The sequence below is a fragment of the Chlorocebus sabaeus genome, chromosome 7 (assembly GCF_047675955.1).
Source record: "Chlorocebus sabaeus isolate Y175 chromosome 7, mChlSab1.0.hap1, whole genome shotgun sequence".
In the NCBI taxonomy this organism is placed as follows: Eukaryota; Metazoa; Chordata; class Mammalia; order Primates; family Cercopithecidae; genus Chlorocebus; species Chlorocebus sabaeus.
Genome location: NC_132910.1, coordinates 92,753,128 through 92,774,824, shown reverse-complemented (window position 1 = coordinate 92,774,824; position 21,697 = coordinate 92,753,128). Strand labels below are relative to the sequence as shown.

The following is a 21,697-nucleotide window of genomic DNA, read 5'->3' as shown; positions in this document are numbered from 1 at the left end:
AAGCATTTATCTTCTCATAAGATAACAGACTCTGCAGACAGACTGCTCAGGTAAGAATTGTGGCTCCTCATTTTACTAGCTGTATAAACTGGAGCAAGTGATCCAAGCTCTCAGTGCTACAATTTCTTCATCATTCAAATAGAAATAAAGATAACTATCTCACAGATTTGTCATGAGGATTAAATGAATTAACAATTTAAAGCTCAAAGCACAGTGTCTGCCACACTGTAATAACTCAATAAATGTGAGTTACTATTATTGATGTTAGACACTTGAATATGTAATTAGATTAATGTCTATCCACTGCACCTGACAATAAACACTTTGAGGTCAGTGACCTGTCTGTCTGGTTTGCAACTATAATTCTAGCACTGAAGCACACTACCTGGCATGATTCTGTAAATGTTTGTCTACTGAATAAATCATTGAACAGTTTAGCATTGTGTGCATGCTGGAGTTGGTGCCACTTTTGGATGCCATTCCACTGGAAAAGGACTCCTTCTCCTAAGTGCCCCTTAGGAGGATCTGCTTGTCCATGAATGACTTCTCCAAATCAGGCCCAAAACATAAGATGCAACTCTGAGCAACTGTTGGAAAACTCACCCCATTAGAAGACAAGATGTTGTTTGCTAGGATGATAAGATTTTCTACTGTATCATGAATATCTGTATCTCCGGACTCATGTGAAATAACTTGCAACTCCAAGAGAAAGCACTTCATTGCTGTTACCTTGCAACTGGGCTAAAAATAAAAGTTATAAAGAACAATTAATTTTTTGTGATTATTAATTTTCATACTGATGTAATTTTGATTTTCAAAAAGTTAATCCAAATATTTTATAAAGATACACAATATCCTTAAGAAATTTTACATAGGAGGCAGTTTAATTTTTTTTCTTTTGGCTTTAAAATAAAAACCAAAACAAACCAATAAAACACAATCAAGAAGGATGGCAATATTGTACAGAACATGAAACTAGAAAATGTAGAAATAGTGGCCAGTTTTTCTCACTGAGCACATTTCCCCTGTGGAAAGGGTAACAATACTGGCCTTAGACTCTGAAAATATCAATATAGACAGTGCATTTGTAAGAAGTTTTAGAATCAAATCATGTTGTTAACACTTTAAATAGTGGTAGCTGCTAATTATACTATTCTTTCAATTTCCAAAGTTCCAGAGGGAGAGAAGCAATTCCAAGAAATTTATTAGAAAAATCAAAGCAGGACTAATGTCCACTCACAGGCTGGCCAAATCAGAAAAGGCTCTTAGGTGCCACAAAAATATGTTTTCCACAACATTTACTTTAACAAGAACTTAAAGAAAGGAAACAAGGAATATCTAGGGATTTGACCATTATTCAACTTTGTGTTCTCAATACCTTGCACAGTGCCTGGGAGCCTGCAGGCACTCCACAAATGCTTACTGAATGGATGAAAAAATGAAGAAATACACCCATGTGCCCAGCACTGGTAATATTCCTTAACCCTTACCGTCACTGCTTAGGATTGAAAGACAAATACTGTCACCGTATCAGCAATAATAAAACTGAACTTCAGAAATGTTTAGTAATTTCCAAGGTAACACAAGTAAAAAGTGGTGGAGTCAGTTTTAAAATCTAAACTTCAGTCTAAGGTTGTTTCTATAACCCATGGGTTGCAAAGTTATCTTATTGCAAAAAAGCAATCTCAGGATGCTGAATTTGGTGGTTAATTGACTACTTTCCATTTTACAAAAAATGCAGAGAAAAACAATACATGCTGAAGCCAGAGGAGGGAGACAATTTCTTTGGGCAGCAGCATGACCCAATTGGTTGGTGAATATCTCTTTTTTCTAGTTTCTGGCTATGGTTTCTTTCCAATGCTTAGAAAGTCATCTATGTAAGAGAAGTTCCAATTGAAGAATAATGGAGAGGGACATAGAGTTTGTTTTCCCTGAAGTGAAGTTGGGGATTCATTTCTTGGTTTTAGTAACAATCCCGAAGGGAAGGACCACCACCAAAATGACAAATCCTACATGCCTTAGTAAATGTCAATGTATTAATGAAACAAGTTCAAAATCACTTTTCAATTCTAGTACGTTTCATGGGTTATGTTTCTTTTCTCACATAAAGAATAATTGGTCAGAATCTTTTTCTGACAAATGTAGAGAACCATGTGAAATGCAGAACATGGACGACTTTAAGCAATTTATGGAAAATATTGCAGATGGTGATACATTACAGCATTGGAAATAACTGATATGTTGGCTACTCTTAAATTGAATAAGTTAATCTGATGTTTGCATCTAATTGCATCATGATGCAACTGCACCACAAAAACGTATAATGTATCTTGTTTGACATTGAGGGAAAAGACTTTTTTAATATTTTGATTTGGCACCATTACAAAAATAGCGTTTATGTAGCTATCTGCCCCCAAGTCCCATCTCAACAATCACTAATAAAACTCATTCATCATATATTATAGAAACACACCAAAAGTTAGATTTTAAAACTACACATATTTTAGTTGTTACAAAAATATACTTTTAAAAACTTTGATGACGAGACAAATAGCAATTTTGAAAAAAGTATACTCACGTGAACATCACTTTCTGTATATAAAGTAGCATCAATATGCATAGACTGGAAGGAAACAAAATTAGACAATATTAAAAACTATGCCCTGCTTTAAATATTATGAGCACAACCTACTGAAAACATTAAATTGTTTTTAATTCTTTTATTTATTTTGAGATAATTTAAAATTCATATGAAACTGTAAGAGTAAATACAGAGAGATCTTGTGTACTCTTCAACAAGCTTCCCCCAGTGGTAATATCTTCTATAACCACAGTACAGAATTACAATCAGAAAATTGACATTAATACAATGCAGTCACCTTGTTCAGATTTCACAAGTTTTATGTGCCACAGCGTGTGTGCATGCGTATGTGTGAAGTTTTATTGAATTTTATCACTTGCATAGATTCACATCACCACCACCACAGTTAAGACACAAAATAGTTCCATCACCACAAGGATTATCCTGCTATTCTTTCATAACCAAAGTCACCTTTCTCCCTATACATACCTCATCATCACCCAATCTCTCTAAATTCTGGCAAGCACTTCTCTGCTCTCCATTCCTATAATTTTGTCATTTCAAGAATGTTACGTAAAGGGACTCATATCGTATATAACCTTCTGAAATTAGCTTTTAAAAGAATTGATAGACATTTTTGAGTCATTTAGGTTTACAGAAAAACTAGCAGAAAGTACAAAGACTTATACACCCCTTTGTCCTCCACCCCAGTTTCCCTATTGCTAATATCTTGCATTAGTGTGGTGTGTTTGTTATAATCGGTGAGTCACTATTATGATCTTAGCTATATAGAATATTAGAGCTCGTTATTTGTGTTGTATGTTCTACAGGTTTTGACAAATGTATAATGCCACCCATCATCATATATTAACATTTTCACTGCTTTAAAAGTAGCCTGTGCTCTGCCTAGCCATTTCTCCCTCCCTCCGAACCCCTGGCAACCACTGATCTTTTTATTGTCTCCATAGCTTTGCCTTTTTCAAAATGTCATAGTTGGGATCATATAGTGTGAAGCCTTTTCAGATTGGCATCCCCATCTTTCACTTAACAATATGGCTTTGAAGGTTTCTCCATTTATTTTCATGGCCTGATAGCTTATTTCTTTTTATCAATGGATAATATTCTGTTTTATAAATGTACCCCAGTTTCTTTATGAAGATTGGCTTTTTTCACTCATCATAATACCCTGGAGATCCACCCACCTTGTGGGTATCACTAGTTTGTTCCTTTTTATTACTCTGTAGTATTCCCTGACATGATATGCCACAGTTTTTACAACTAAAGCACATTTGTTTCCAGTTTTGGGCAGTCACGAAAAAATCTCTATGAACATTCATGTACATATTTTTGTGTGCACATAAGTTTTCATTTATTGAGGATGAATGTCTAAGAGTACAATTGTTGGACTGTAAGGCAAATGCATGTTTTGTTTGTAGTTGTCTTTTTTAGTAATGTCTCTATTTGGTTTTAGCATCAGAGCAATACTGCCCTCCTAAAATCAAGTGGAAAATGCTCCTTCCTCTTCTATTTTCTAGAAGAAACTGTACAATTGTTGTTAGTGCTTCTCTAAATATTTGATAGAATGTTTCAGTGTAACCAGCAGGCTTGGAGATCCCTTTTTGGGAGCTTGTGTATGATGAATTCAATGTATATAGTGATTACAGGAGTGCTTGGATTGTCCATTTCATCTTCACATGTTTTGGTAGTTTGTGGTTTCTGAAGAACTAGTCCGTTTCCTCTAAGTTGTCAGATCCGTGAGCATAAAACTGTTCATAGTTTTTCTTATTATCCTTCTAATGACTGCAGATTCTGTAGTGACAGCCTCACATTTCATTCCTGAGATCTGTGTCTTCTCTCTTTTTATTTCTGTCAGTCTTATTAAAGATTAATTGTACTGATTTTCCAAATAACCAGTTTTATGTTTCATTACTTTTTTCTATTGTTTTCTTGATTTCAATTTCATTAATTTTGGCTCTTACATTTAAATATTTTCTTTGTTCTGCTTGTATTGAATTTGTTTTGCTCTACTTCTTCTAGTTTCTTGAAGTGGTAACATAGATTTTTGATTTGATAATTCTCCTTTTCTTCTCATGTATTCATTTGATTTTAAAAAATGTCCCTGTCAGTATTGCTTTAGCTGCATCGCATATACCTTGATATGCTGCATTTCATTTTTTTCATTGTATGTATTATGAATATCCTTTGAGATTTACTCTTTGACCCATGTATTATACAGAGGTATAGTATTTAATTTACAAGCATTTGGAGATTTGCCCATTGTATTTAATTTCCTGATTTCTGGTTTGATTCCACTGTGGTTTGAGAACAAATTCTGCATGATTTAAGTTCTGAAAAAATTTTTAAAGTTTCTTTTTTGGCTCAGTATATATTCAGTCTTGATAAAAGAAAGTATATTCTGCTGTTGTTGGGTGTAGTGGTCTATGTGTTAAATTAGATCCTGTTGGTTGGTTATGTTGTATTTTTATGCCCTTGCTGATTTTCTGTCTAGTACTTCCATTAGTTACAGAGGAGGAGGTGGTGAAATTCTCAAGAATAATTGTGGATTTGTCTGTTTCTCTTTTAGCCCTATTATTTTTGGCTTCACAAAGTTTGAGGCTTTGTCGTTTGATGTGTATACATTTAAGAACATTATGTTTTCCTCATGGATTTGTTTTTTATCATTATGTAGTGTCCCTCTGGATTCTAGTAACCTTATTTTCTGTGAAGTCTACTTTATTTGATGTTAATCTAGCCACTTCTGCTTTTTATAATTAAGGTATGCATGTGTATCAGTCTAGAGCTGCTGTAATAAACTACCACAAGGTGGGTGGTTTAAAACAACAGAAATTTATTCATTTACAGTTCTGGAGACCGGAAGTCCAAAGTCAAGATGTTGGTAGGGCCATGTTCCTTCTGAGGGGTCTAGAGAAGAATCCTTTCTTGACTTTCCCAAGGTTCTGGTGGATCCTGGCAATCCCTGGCCTTCCTTGGCTTATAGGGGCATCACTCTGATCTCTTCCTCTATGTCTTCACATAGCTTTCTTCCCAGTGAGTTCCTCTGTGTCCTTTCCTTTTCCAATAAAGACACTAGTCACTGGATTTAGGGCCCACCCCACTCTAGTATGATCTCACCTTAATTTCATTAATTATATTTGCAAAGATATTATTTTGAAATAAGATCACATTTTACGGTTCCAAGTAGATGTGAAATTTGGGGGGACACTATTCAACCCATTATAGTATGGTATATCTTTTTCTGTCTTTTAAAATTTCAACCAATGTATGTCATTGTACCAGAACTAAACTGCTTATAGATAGTATAGGTGAGTGGTGTTTTGTTATCAACTCAGCCAGTCTCTCTCTTTTACTTGGTGTATTCTCATACTCTCCTATGATACTAACCACAGGAATGCTGGATCTTCTGTCACTGTTCTCAAGATCAGTGATGCTTTTTCTTTTTTTTAAGTCAATTGTCTCTCTAGTATTCTGTTGTCAAATTAACTATCATTCCTCTGTTATTCATTCTGCTAATGAGCCTTTACAGTTTGCTTTATATTTCAGTTGTATTTTCAGTTCTATAATTTCTATATGGTTCCTTTCATATCTTCTATTTCTTTGTTAAGGCATTTAGTTTTTCATTTGCTTCAAGGGCATTTGTAATTGGTTTTTGAAGCACTTTATATCATGTCTGCTTTCAAATCCATGTCAGAGAATTCCAACATCTGATCCCGTTCAATTTTGTAGTCTGTTGACTATATTTTCTCTTTCAAGTTGTAACTTTCCTATTTCTTGGTACAATGGGTGATTTTCAATTGTATCTTGGTTTCATGTCTATTATGTTAGGACACTCTGGTCCTATTTAAATCTTCTATTTTAGCATGCAGTCAGCCTGTTTGGATTTAGCATGCAAGTTCTAACCTACTTTTTAATGCTGTGAATCCAATGACAATTTAGTTTTCAGAACTTTGTGGTTCTATTTTGGTATGCTTGGTGCCATTGAGACTTCCACTGAAGCTGATATTACCTTCTATGGCAGGAAGCACTTCCTTAGGTCAGGCAATCTATTTTCTCAAGGTGGGAGAAGAGGGCCTTTAGTCCACAAACAACAACAGCTCTTCTCTGGGTCAAACCATTCTCCCTGCAGGTGTCACCAAGATATCTGGCTTCTCCAGATACAGGAAGATAATACCTCACCTGTACAGACTAGAACTCATCAGGCTGGGCTGCTTATAAATTAAGATTTAAAGATAATTAGATTATAAAACAGTAAGGAAAAGATTTCTTTTTGAGCTTTATAAGATCATAAATTTCTACAAAAATCTTATTGTTTCAAGTGTGGTTTCTTTAAGACAGATAGAAAAACACAGAGAGAAACAAACTCCATAGCAGTTCTACCAGGCATTATATGGAAAAATGAGTACTCACTTGAATAAGATCTTCAATTTTTTTCAAATCACTTATTACATTCACCCAGTTGGCTTCTGTTTTAGGGAGCCCTGCACTGAAACAGCTGAAAGAAAAACCATGAGCAAAGCATTTTGAAGGAGCCTATTCATCTTGATGAATACTATAAGCAAAAGAGTAATCAATAATTTTTTTATTCTGACCAGTGAAAAAAATCAGTGTTATCCTTGCCTCTGTGCATTCAACAGCCTTGTAGCTGAACATAAACATTAAGCATATAGTACAACTTTGACATTTTATGATAACTTGAGGCTTCACCAACCTGATTAGAGAAAAGCCTAATTGTAGGCATACTTTATAAATAAACTGGCTCAATTTATCACAATGAAATAGAAACAGTGCCAGATGTGTGGCAAGGCTCAGTAAATGATTTTGAATGAATTACTAGTTTCCTTTACGTAGAGATTTACTGAGACTTTGAAGTCTAATAAATAGGTAAAATTCTTAAAATAAGTAATAATTATTTTCACGTAATGATTTTGACAGTAAATGTTTTTTTACAAAACATTAAACATGCCTCTTTCATGTTGCTCATGCTCTTACTATGCTTGCAGCAGCTTTCTCCATAAACATTACAGACTTCATCCCAGTGTAGGCTGAATGACCATATACTTACTCACTTTCATAAATTTCATAAAAATTAAAATTTAATATCCAGACAAAATACACTTATACTGACCAAGTAACATTGGAATGATTCTTACAGCTTGAGGAAAAATAATCCCTCACTTCCTGATGGATCTTACACAGAAGCATGATAGTCAACACTAATCTGTCTTATGATGAAGAATTACCTGCACAAATCTATGGTTCCCAATACCATGAAGGCATTAGTAGAGTAAAACTGAACTGAGAGTCAGATTATATAACTATAGATTAGGTGCTTTGGGCCAACTGGGTATATTAGCTGCATCTAAGAGAGAAGAAAAAAGTTAATAGTCATGGAAACATATGAATTTTATTAGAAGGAAACAACAAAAGGCTTAAATAAAGAAAGAAATGTTTTCAACTGAACTAGGATAAGGATCAAGGGTTAGGAGGAGTCAGTGTCAGGGACAGATAAGAAGTAACATAAGCAAATTCTAAATATCTACTTTTAATTGCCGTGAAAAATATGTAGTCTATCAATAAGTGGTACATTTCCAAGTTCAGTTAAATATCAAAAGGCCCAATTTATTTGAGGGCTATAATGCTTATTTGTACTATTACCACAATGCAGAAAAACGCTCAGTTAGGTGTTTACCCAACCTCCTCTGAATCTCTATAGTCTGCCTTCTATCCCCCAGATACTGAGTACCTAGAGATATAAGCAGACTGAACATAAACTAACTTAATGGAAAAGATATCCGAGGACAGTCATCATGACCATGAACATAATATTATTTATGCCTAAAGATAAAATTACCCCAAAATGAAGACATGAATGCCAGCTTCAGTTAGAAAATGACTCTTTAGAAGTAAACACAGGTAGCACTGGATGGAAATACTTCTCAAATGTGGTTTCTGAAAAATATAATCATAGACAAATGGTTACATTTTTTGGTTAAAAAGTGAGGTTTAAAATAACATGTCAACATATTTTTAGGTCTAAAGATGTAATTTTTTCATATTTTCATAATTAATGCTCCTTATCAAAAAATAATACAACTATAATTTATCTTTATTTTGCTTTCTCTCCTACCTCCAACTCTGTCTCTTATGCACAAAATTCCTTAACAGATATTTCTGCAGATGCATGTCAAAGATAATTTAACAAAGTTGACACATTTGTTAATTTACATACACACCAATGTCACCACTTAATGTTTTTATATTAACTTTGACCTCCTCCTCATCCTTCTCTCTGTTTTAGCAGGCCAAAATAATTTATAAAGCACAGGTTAATAACATGCATTAATAACAGAGATGCACTAGTTATATTAACCTCACGTAAATTATGAAAATGAATTATATCAATATTATTTGGTGAAAAATTGGATAAAATGGAAACAACTACAGATACTGTATTCCATCTCGAGAGTGACTATCTAATAATTTTTCTTGGTGATTTAGGAAAATCATTTATCCTAGAACTTACCAGAGTTTTGGTACTTTCACCTGCCTCTTTTGTGTTGTCAAAGCTTTTATAGTTTCAGAAAGCAGTGTTAACTGCCACCTTAACCACTGATTGTTCGTGCTTCCTTCTGTTTACACAGAAAAGATGAATGATAACCACACCCTGCCCTCTAAGACTACACAATTTAGTGTGTACAAAGACATTTAGAGAACACAAAAGAGTGGGATAAGTGAAATAACACATTTATAATGACAAGAAGAGCCTTAACATGGTCAATAGAGTTTTTAAAAATCTATTTATTTTATTTTCAAAATAAGAACAATCCAAATGTGAACATACATCTATGATATCCCAAGATCTTTAGAGAATAACCATGTAACTTATTGCAAAGACTCTGAGATTCAAACGACCTTTTAGGGAAATTCCATATGCTATTTTCATCTTTTTTTTTTTTTTTCTTACCGAAATTCTCATTACTCAAAGCCACGGTAAATCCTTAAGTATTGAAGAAGAGTTGGCTATGGCAGGGGGTTTCCAGCAGCCATCCATCCACGATGCTTCCTACAATACAATCTAGGGTAAAGTATGATCCATTAAAAACACAAGTGGACTAGTGAGAAAAAGAAAGGGAGGGAATTAATACCTATTGAACACCTACCTTTTAATAAGCACTCTATTAGTTACTTAACAGATGCATCACCTTTAATCTCTACAATAATCCTATGGAGGGAGGTTAGTAGCATTTGGGTAAGCTGCTCTAGGTCCACAGCAAGTACATGACAGCCAGCATTTGAGACCAGGTCTGTCTAATTACAAAGCCTTTGCAAAACTTTTCTATTATATTATGTCCCTGAATTGAAAAATTCCAGAGTCATACTAGTAAAAAGAAAAAACAAAGACTTAGATTTATAGAAGTACTGATTGTTAATCAGTTTACAACAGCAGTAGTCATTTCTACAGTCACTGAATATGTATCTTCAGTCTTTTAAATAAACCACTGTTAATCATTTGAGAATTTTGTAACCAAGAAAATTTTATTTTTCTCACTCAAATCAAGTGAAGAATGTGAAGATTAAACATTCCTAAATTCAACTCTATGTCATTAAAAGCCGTTTATAACCAAAATATACAAAAATACAAACAACTATTTCCTGCCCTTTAAAATAGTATATATGTGGTGACTTCTTCCAGAAAAAATCAAAATCTTCCACAACCCATGACACAAATATTCACTGAATTAAGTTCTATAAACTCAAATAATTAAATTATTATACTTTTCAGATGTTTCTGAAATATAAAAATGGCTGCTTTAAAATATATTATGTATAACTCACAGAAAGAAAAAGCTAACACTTATTTAAGTATTAAGCAAGATATAAAGGTGTATCCAATAGAAATACCTTTTTGTCCACAAGAACGTATCAAATCTAATCTTCCTGTTACACATGATCTAAATCACTCATTGATTGGTTTATTTAAAGCAAACCTTCCTTATCACTCTCATTTTATAATTATTCCCTTTGTCCATATTATCTCAGTGCTTCAAATTTTTTATAGAACTTTACAGTTATCTTCATAATTTCATCCAAAGTCTCTTACATTCCCTACCTCCCTTTTAGTTGTGGTATCCTCAAATCCACATTTTTCAAAAAGCAATAATATTGACTTGGGATTGAGCAATGCCGTAGGTGATATAATTTTTAATTAGGCCTTACTAAGCTACTTTTGTAAATTCCTGGCCTCTTATAGCAGTGAGGCTTTACAATATCACAATGGATTTTCACTACCCTGCTCAACTACATCCTGCTGGCATAAGTAAAAGAAAACTAAGTGTTTAGCCAGAATACTCCACAATAGAGTGTGATTGCCAAACATGGAGGAATGCAATAGAAAATGTCCTCAAAGGTATCTAACCAAATTATGATATTGGAAGCCAGTGTAGATGAAAAGAAGTATTGGCCGGGCGTGGTGGCTCATGACTATAATCCCAGCACTTTGGGAAGCCGAAGCAGGCAGATCGCCTAACGTCTGGAGTTCGAGATCAGCCTGACCAGCATGGAGAAACCCCATTTCTACTAAAAAAATATAAAACTAGCCAGGTGTGATGGTGCATTCCTGTAGTTTCAGCTACTCGGGACGCTGAGGCCGGAGAATTGCTTGAACCCAGGAGGCGGAGGTTGTGGTGAGGCGAGATCATGCCATTGCACTACAGCCTAGGCGACAAAAGTGAAACTCCATCTCAAAAAAAAAGGAAGTATTTTATAGCTCTGCTTGCTGCCTGAATCCATTTTCTGCTGCTAGAAGAGAACACCACAGACTTAATTCATAAGGGACACAAGCTCATTTGGCTCACAGTTCTGCAGGATGGGAAGTACATGAGCATGGCACTGACATCTGCTAAAGGTCATCCTGTGGCGGAAGGGTACAAGGTGAAAGCAAGCACACAAGACAGAGAGGAAACTGAGCCAAAATCACCCTTTAATAAGGAGCCCACTCATGCAATAACAAACTCACCCCCTCCGGAACTGCATTAATCCATTTGTGAGGGCCCTGTCTAGTGAAAGTGCCTAAAGAGGTACCTAATTACCTGTTAAAGATCCCACTTCTTAACACTGTCACAATCACAATTAAATGTCAACACGAGTTTTGGTGGAGGCATTCAAACCATAGCATTCTGCCCCTAGCCTCCCCTCTCTGCTAAATTCACGCCCTTCATACAACGCCAAGTATATTCATTCCATCCTAGTAGGCTCAAAATCACTCCAGTATTAATTCTAAAGTTAATACTGTTAGTTAATACTTATCTAAATCTAGTTAATCTAGTTAGCTAGTTAATCTAGTCATCTAGCTAATACTTATCGAAATCAAATATGGGTGAGATTTCATCCTGAAGGCAAATGTTCTGTAACCACGAGCCTGTGAAATTAAAGTAAGTTATCTGCTTCCAAAATACAATGTGTGAAGGTATAGAATAGACATTCCCATTCTAAAATGGGGAAATAAGCAAGAAAAGTGGGATAACTCATCTGAAACAAGTCCAAAACCCAACAAGGAGAAATATTAAATCTTAAAGTTGGAGAATAATTTCCTTTCTCTTCATACTCTGCATCCTGGGCACTGAGCGGGGGTTGGACGCCTAAAGCCTTAGGCAGGTCAGATCCCACGGCTTTCCTAGGCTCAGCCTATGCTTCAGTTGTCATGGGTTGGAGTCTCATGCCTGAAACTTTTCCAGACTGCAACTCTACATTGTTAACCATAGTTCTGGTATTTTGGTGGCAACCCCATTTCCTTGGCTCCACGAGGCACTGCCCTGTCGGGGGTTCTCTGTGGTGGTTCTGCCCCTGTGCAAAGTCTCTGCCTGTGTCCCATAGAAGTCAGCATCATCTTTTGAAGTCAAGGTGGAGGAAGTCATGCCCCCTGAGTTCTTGTATTCTGTGAGACTGCAGACTTAACACCACATGAATTTCACCAAGGCTTAACACCTGTATCTCATGAAACAGTGGGTCAAGCTGTAGCTGGGGCCACTTAAGCCATAGTTGGAGTGGCCGAAGAATGTTGCACCAGAAAGTAGGGAGCCAAGTCCCAAGGCAGCCCTGGGCAGTAAGCCCACGGAGAGCAACCAGGTGGGGCCTGGCACTGGAAACCATTCTGCCATCCTAGAAGTCTGGGCCCGTGAAATAAAAGAGACTAAATCCCAGCCCTGTCCTCAAGGAGCTCACAGGGTAGGAACTGTTTGGAATCTTGTGATTAGGTCTCACTGCAGGGTGACTGGTGACTCACGGCAGCACTGAAATCGCAGCAGGATGGTACTGCCCAGGGAAAGAACATCGTGAGGTGAGCAAGTTCACACAGCCAGGCATCTCTGTAGTGTTCATTCTGAAGTGAAAACTGTCCCTTAGACTTGTAGTCACACAGTTGCCTCTGCTCTAGCTTTTCCTTCTGCTTCAAACATTCTTCACTCAGATACTGTTGGGGCTCACACCGTTGCTATTTCCCAAGCAAATAAATGCTTGTGAAAATAACTGTAAACATCTTACATTCTATACCAGTATTATAGTTCTTCCCAGTGAGGAAAGATGATCTGACATACTTGATGTTTTGTTTTATTCTGCTTATTAATTTGTCTAATCACACATTTAAAATTAATTAAACATACAAGAATAAAAGATTTACAAGTATTGGTTTATTGGGTTAAATACATCATCCATTCATTCAAACCACTAGAAAAGACACGACAAGACTGAATAGAATATAGAGATTATAAGACAGCATCACTTTCCTTGATTCATCTAGTAACTATTCACTGAACATTTACTACAGGCTAGGCATTTTTTATGACCTTGGAGTACATCAATGATGGCAGAACACAATTTTGATTTCAGAAAGAAAGATGGACTATATAGAAAATGCACAAATAAATTATTATAATTTTGTATTTTATTAGAGAGTGAAAAATTATCTAGGAGAAAGGAAAAAAAGGAAAGAAGGGTGAGGTTGAAATTTTGGGTGGTCAAGGTGAAGATAGCAAGGGTGTGAACCCCGGTAGTATCTCTGTGAAGACTATTTGAAGCAGAGGGAATAGATAGCGCAGAGGCAACTGTGTGGCTATGAGTCTAACGGACAGAAAAGAAGCCAGTGGAGTGAGCAAGGGCAAGAGTAGTCTGAGATGAGGTCAGAAAGGTGGAGGAGAGGAGGACCTGAATCTGCTTTGGGTGGCAGTGGAGGTAGAGACACGTGGTTAGAGTCTGGAAACATTTTTTACGACAGGACTAGTAGAATTTCCTGACAGATTGTAGGGTACAGGAGGAAACAAGAGAATGAGAATGACTCTGAGTCTTTTCCTCTGAACACCGGAGATGATGGAGCTGCCATCAACTGAAACAAGCAAGCCTTGGACAGAGCTGATGCCTTGAGGAGAGGGGACAGGTCAGGAGTTTCAGTTCTGGACATGCTGAGTTTGAAAGGCTTATTAGATATGCACAAGGAAAATGCCAAATACGCCATGGGATACGTAAATCTGGAGTTCAGGAATGTTACTGAACTGGAGATATGCGACTCATGAGAGTGCTCATGAGGGAGTGGTGTAGGTAGAGAAAAGGACCAAAACCTAAGCATGGGATACTTCAGTATTAATTAGGTTAGGGATTATAAAAGAAGGACCAGGAAAGAAACATCAAAAGGAATGACTACTGAAGAAGGGGAAAATGAAGAGTATCATATTCTAGAAGTCAGTCAAGGGAAGTATATCCAGCAAAAGAGAATAATGGACACATCCAATGCACTGACAGGCCAAGCAAGACACAGTTTCAGCACTGACCAATGGGCTTGGCAACGCAGAGGTCATGTCAGATGACTCTGACAATAGCATGTTTAGGGGTATGATGGAGGGGGAAGCCTGCCTGGGATGGTTGACAAGAAAGTGGCAAGAAATGATTTTGTAAATGCTAGTGCAGGAAATGTTGTTAAGAATCCTGCTCCAAAAGGGTGGAAGGAAAGGGGGTTGTAGCAGGTAGTAGAAAGTGGTGGAAATAACAACACGTTTGCATGCTAATGGGAATGACTTATTAGAGAGGGGGAATTAAGGATGTTGGTGGGGGTAGGAAGTGCCAGAGCAATGTTCTCTAACAAGCAAGTGAGGATGAGGATGTTAGCTCACCTCCGAGAGGGGGTGAGGGCTGAGTCATCTACTGTCACAGGAAGGAATGCTGAGTTATAACGGGGGTGGGGCTGGTAGCTAGGTGTAAGTTTTCTACTATTACTTCTATTTTCTCAGTGAATTAAGATAAAATGTCATGAGCAGAGAGTGAAGATTGGAGGAGGATGGGGAAAGGAGGAGGATGACAGGGAAGGACACACAAAATAGCCAGTTAGGTATCTGGGAGAATAGTATGAGAGCTTGGCCTATTGAAGGATCAATGTTGTGAATGGCTGTAGAGTGAGATTAGTCATTAGGGTTTTATGTGTTTTCTCCAGCCACAGTAAGCTGAAAAGGAAAGAAAGCCTGGAATAGGTAAGATTACTGGATTTAAACCTGCTGTGTGTATACCAAGCTAGTACAAGGAAGAGAGGGGCAAGGGATTTCAGATTATATGTAAGGGAGCGATTGGGAGATTTGTCCAGGAAATTTTACTTCGTATCTTTATTACAGGACTTCATAAAGGTAGTGTTACTTGAATCATACTTTGAAGGTCGGATATATTCTAGCCATGAGTGAAAGGAGAAAAACAGCATTGAGGCAGAAGGCAGAACCCAAGCAAGGCCATATGCAAACAAGCATAGCGTGTTTGCAGATGACTGTGAGCCATTTTCCTAACAGTGTGAAAATAGTGGTCGGCAGGACTCCACAAAACTGTCACCATTGTTTAATGCAGCAACTGTTAACACTTTGTGTAGAGGGCCAGATAATGTTTCATGCTTTGCAAGTCTTGCAGACTTTGTCGCCAGTGATTAACTCATCCACTCCAGTGTAAGAGCAGCTATAGACAACACATAAACAAATGGGTATGGCTGTGTTCCAATACAACTTTATTTATAAAAACAGGTGGTTGATGGATTTGAATCACCAACCACCTGCTTTGACAAATAAGTAGTCGGTTTTGATAAATAAACAGTTGGTTTGCCAGCTCTTGACCGCTACAGCTCTCTTAATCAGTCCTAATTTAAGCACAGCTGAGAAAGTGATATCTTTAAACATCTCCAATCTTCCTATCATTAATTGCATTAAGACATTTTCAGTAATTGCTTTCAAGCTGTTTTAAATTGACACCAATGTGAGATTTTCAAATAAGAAATTTCCTCAAACTTAATCTGTGTTCAATATCAAGGCTAAATAAACCCCAATACAAACTATAGTAACTTGGATTACTATAATGATTTTTAAAAATTCATTCATACAAATGTAAGACCTGAGGTTGGCATTAATTCTCCTATAAGACTACCCAACATGTTTATAAGGCCTATAAATTTCAGTTTATCAAAACCAAAATACAAAGGTGTACAAATACATGTATCTTTTAAAATGAAATACCTTTAAGTCCTTTGGAATGCTTAAAATAAGACAAATTTGTTAATTATATCGAAATGTTTCCAATGCAAACAATAATCTATATAAATATTCTTTGAACTGCCACAGACAGAGGTAGCAGTAAGATTTGGACATCTTAGTTTTAATCACTGTCAGAAAGCATTAACTAAACAAATAGTGGGTAAATATAGAAACACTATATTTAAACAATATATTTATATATAGAAATATATATTTTTAAACAATATATTTATTGATAGAAATATATAAAATAAATCCAGGAACACCTCAGGTAGTTTATCATTTAAGGTAAACAAGGGATATTCATTTATGTGGCTGGAGGGGATCTATGGTAGATTCTCTTACCACTCTCTGATCATAGTTTTCTGTAGCACTATGTTCATGGGCTATTGTCATTCGGTGCAAATGTTTTGGAAAATGGTATAAATGTTTTTGAAAAATCCCAGCTAGTATAATTCTCTAGGGCAGGAACAATGGACAGCTTCCTTGGGGCAGCAAAGATATATTTAATGTACTCTCCAGAAACAATCAATGATATCTGTTCCTCTGGTCAGTTTCCCAAAGTACTTCATTCAAACACTTGCTAAAGTGAAGAAATTATCCCAAGCCATAGTACAAAAGAATAAAAAGTTGGAAATTATGAGATAGACAGGTCTAGAAATTCCAACATAGTATCCAAAAGGAGTTCCATAAACAGACAGCAAAGAGACAACAGACAGAATGAAATAATCAAAACAGTCATAAAATAAAAGTTTACAGAGCTGAAGTAGAACACAAGCTTTCACACTGATGGGGCATAAAAGGGATAATTGAAAAACACAGCAATTTGAATTGAATTTCCTGATTCCAGGATAACGAAATATATGCTAATAGAAAGCTATTTAAGGACAAAAATCAGAATGAATCTGATTATGGTACTTACAAGACAAGAGAATCATCTTCAAGGTTCTAAGTGAGTATGAGTTTGAACCTAGAAAGCTATTAGTATTTGAAAAAGAGGGCAAACACATTCTTTCATAGCACATCTTAGAAAACATAAGACCCACAGAATGTCCATGAAATAATTATGTAAAAAATGCATTCCAGAAAAATTAAAAAGTTATCCAAAAAAGATGTGGGATATAAGAAAGAATGCAGAATTAGTAACATTTATATTTGAGTCTAAATCACTAATGGCAATTCATTAAAGTACATTTTTGACATCATTCATTTTGCAAAAATGTGAAATTCTTGTGGTCAGAAACCTTGTGTATCTTACTAATTACTGTACCTACAGTACCTACAACACCTATAAGCATGCTAAGCATATAATAAGCACATATGACGTATTTACTGGATTTGATTTTTAATTTGTTTATATTATAAATAGATTGTCCTTATTCTCACAACTATCAGCATCTTAGCTGCACTAGCTTCCCTAACCAGAAGGTGGCCCAGCCAGTCACTGTAATAAATACTATCCTAAATAGTACACTAACTTTACCCCATATTTCATCTCTTTCTACTATATCCGTCTCACCAATTTCAAGTTCCAAAGTGCTAAGTATTTCTGGAAAAACCATGCCAGTATAATTTCATGAGATGTAACTTGCAATGGGCTTTCTCCACATCCTGCTAATTCTTTCTTACTCTCTCTGACATTCTGTACCATACTTTTAAATAAACTTTATTGAGATACAATTTTGAGATAATAAAATATACACTTTTTTTAAGCATACAGTTTGCAGTTTTGATGACAGTATACACTCATGAAGTTACTACCACAACCATGATATAGAAAATATTTGTAATTATAAAAAATTATCTCATCCTCCTTTTCAGTCACTGTATCATCAGTCCCAATGCTAAGGCAACTACTGATTTAGCCATGTACTTTTCCAAGTAGCAATGTGCCAAGAAAATCATGGATAATCTCCCTGGGGGAAATGGTGTCGGAAAAGGAAGAAGAAGAAGTAAACTCATACTGTGATGATTATTTTATTTGTGGAATTTGAAATACACTTAACGCTGATTAATTGCAAAAAGTCAAGAGAAAATTTAACTACGAAAAAAAAACCCAAGCCAGACATGTATAATTTCCAAACCAAAACAAAATAAAATGAACAAACAAAATTCAAAGACTCTAACAGAAGGTTGTAACAGCAGTAGAGGTAGTGGGGACAGGCAGAAAGAGAGAAGAAAAAAAGAAAGTGCAGTAAAAATATACAGAAAAAGCAATGTATATAATATAATAATTATAATATATATAACATATATAAATATATATAATATATAATATATATAATATAATAGTTATGAATGTTTATGTGCCTAATAGTATAGCTTCAAATTATACAGAGAAAAATGAATAGGAAAAATAAGTTAAAAATATTTTAACCTAGTTTTTTAGAAATTTAAACATATACAGAAATCAGTGAGGCTAGCACTGATATGCCAATAAACGAGCTCTCAAAAAAAAAATCGTTACTTTGTAGCATTTGCCAATTTTTGTTGTATAAAAAACTCACTATACTGACTTCAAAATACCAATGGTTTAAAAGCTGGCTCATAAAATTCCTAACTATTTAACCATTGGCCCTAATGAGCCAATTAGAGCTGGCTCCAGCCAAACAATGCCTAGGGTAAATTTTAAAAACTCAATGAACAACCTTTTTATGTAGTATATATGTACATTTGATTAAACAGATTAGATACATGACATCCTACACCACAGTGATAGTACATTAAAAATAAACATGCAGAATATTCGTAAAAGGTCACCCATGACCTAGACCTAAAGTGTTTATGTCCTAGATCTAAAATAAAGTATCAAACATTACAGAAATCTAAATTCATACTTGTTACATTATATGATCCAAAAAATCCAAAAAATTAATAATATTGAACTATTAAATGGAATATTGAATTCCAAATTTTCAATAATATTGAATTACAAATTAATAATAAAAGACTAGCCAATAAAAAATCCTGTCCACTTATAAATATAAAATTATCATGTAAAGTAATCTTAAATAAAAGAGGAAGTCAATCTGGAAATGGCACTTAATTAAAATACCTGTCCAAGTGAAGTCAGAAAGATGACTGACTATAGTTACCTGGTGCTTGTTCCCTCAACTAAAAGGGATCAAAACAATGACTAAACATCTATAATTTGACTGGAGTGACTGAAGAAGTATGATGGGGAGCACCAGGGAAGTGGCAACATCCCTGGGAAGCGCAGAAGGCGAGAATAGCACCATAGAGAGGAGAGCAAGTAATCTGCTTCTGCCACAATGTCATCTTCACCAGAATTAGCTCAGAGTCAGGGAGACTTCTTCTTATGGGGTAAAGGTAAGCTGTAAATCCCCAGCAGTCCCAATTGTTACTACACATGCCAGAAATCCTTGCTGCAGGAGAGTGTCCTGGTCCTTACAGGTTTTGAATCCAGTTTGGAGATTAGCCAGAAGTTTGTACAGCTGCACCGCCTCAGAGTAGGAGCCCACCTTGAACACCTCCCACCCTTAAGACCTAAGATGATACAGCTCAATGGCTTCTTAAAACCAGACCCAGTACTAAGGGCCAATAGCAACTGACTGTCTCCATCCTGAGGCCCTGCTCTCATTCCACGATGTTCACATGAATGCTTGCAACTCCACAAACTCAGCTACCTAGAGTATAGGCCTGTCATGATGACCAAGACCCCAGTGTCCAAACTCACATGGCACATCACCATCTCAGGGAACAGGCAGATATGCACAGCAGGGAAGCTTTGAAACAGCCACTAGCCATGTTACTAACACATACCTGTGCTTCACAGCCAGCAAGCACACTGAGCTTGTATGTTCCTGTACCCAGCCTGGCAAGTGGTTGTGTGGCAATCTACTCCTGTGAAAGACAACTGCAGAGCTGCCTGGCCTTACTGCACCCACAGACTTTCACATGTAACCTGACATCCAGTCCCGCAGCAGCTCTGCCTCTCCAACAGACTGCCACAGGGATGCTTGGCATTGTTATGCTCATCTAGTTTGGTGGCAACCCTGCCTCCCTGAAAAGAAAGTCACACAGCTACTTTGCTGGCAGCATCTCTGTAAGCTCAAGTCTGGCCCAACAGCCAGCACAGCAGTAGCCACTGACTCTCTGGAGAGGCAGCCAGACAGCTTGTCAGCTCACTGTGCCCACACATGCCCAACCTGAAAACCAACCCAGTGCTCCCACCCCAAGAAAACTATGCCACTGCCTCAAAAGCTCTCACAGCGTAGGCCCCTGAGGCAATCACAGACATCACTGCTGAGTATTATAGCCAAAGAAACTGCACAGATACCATGCTACTGAGTCCACCCAGAATCAAAGCCATTCTCCCTACTGAACTTACACTCTAGGACTTATCTACAGGAAATGTCTCTCCCTAAAAAAGCTACTCTATAAAATTGGAAACAAAAACTATTCTACTATATGAACAAATATCAATGCAGAGACAAAGGAAATATAATAAAAGCAAGAAAACATGATACCCACAAAGGAACACAATAAATCCTAGTAGAAGACCCCAAATAAAATGATACTTATGAAATGCCTAAAAAATAATTAAAAATTATAATCTTTAAAAAACTCAGTGAGATACAATAGAACACAAACAATCAATAATTGGAATGAGAAATTCATAATATACAAATATAATTTTAAAAGAACCAAACAGAAATCTGGGAGCTGAAAAATTCGATAAGTGAAAATTTTAAAAATATAAGTGAAAATTTTGACAGTAGACTAGATCTTTCATGAAGGAATTTCTGAATTAGTAAACACGTCTTTGAAATAACCCAGTCAGATGAAAAACACAGAAATAAGAACAAAAGAGAATGAAGAAAGTCTACAGAATACAAGGGATACAATTAGGCAAACAAATATTCACATTATAGGAATGCCAGATGAAGAAGAAATTTTTTAAAAAGGCATAGGAAACGTATTTAATGAAATAATAGCTTTAGGCTTCCCAAGTATGAGGAGAGATACAAACATCTAGATTCAGGAAGCTGAAAAGTCCCTAATTAAATTGAACCCCAAAAGATCCTTTCTGAGGCACATGATTATCAAACTGTCAAAAGTCAAAGACAAAGAAAGAATTCTAAAAGCTGCAAGACAGATGTGTTAACTCACATACAAAAGGATCTCTATTAGACTATCAGATTTTTCAGTAGACTAGGAGAGAATGGCATGATATATTCAAAGTGCTGAAAATTAAAAAAAAAAAAAAAATCAGCCAAGAATACTATATTCAGTAAAGCTATCCCTTCAAAAATGAAGGAGAAATGAAGACATTCCCAGACAAACAAACACTGATGGGATTCATCACCACTCAACTGATTTTACAAGAAATGCTTAAAGGAGTGCTACAATTGGAAATGAAAGGCTGATTATTACTATAATAAAAACTTGTGAAAATATAAAGCTCACCAGTATAGGTAAATTCATTCAAACTCAGAATATCTGAGCGCTTTAATGTTGTGCAAATCTTTTAATATGAAGGTTTAAAGTCAAAATCGTCAAAAATTACAACAGCTACATAATGGGTAAA

At 36.0% G+C, this 21,697-nt stretch overlaps 1 protein-coding gene across 5 annotated transcripts in view; it reads right to left on the bottom strand.

The window, feature by feature from the left end:
• Positions 1-21,697, bottom strand: part of IL15 (interleukin 15) — a 96,534-nt gene that overhangs the window by 2,549 nt on the left and 72,288 nt on the right. For 2 of the 5 annotated variants that reach the window (XM_007999862.3, XM_007999863.3), the window contains exons 3-7: positions 9,564-9,674; positions 8,451-8,548; positions 7,007-7,091; positions 2,579-2,623; positions 604-741 (exon numbers count right to left, since the gene is read on the bottom strand). In XM_007999862.3, coding sequence (XP_007998053.1) covers positions 604-741; positions 2,579-2,623; positions 7,007-7,091; positions 8,451-8,548; positions 9,564-9,575 — 378 coding nt within the window. In that variant the 5' untranslated portion in view covers positions 9,576-9,674. 5 annotated transcript variants of the gene reach the window in all.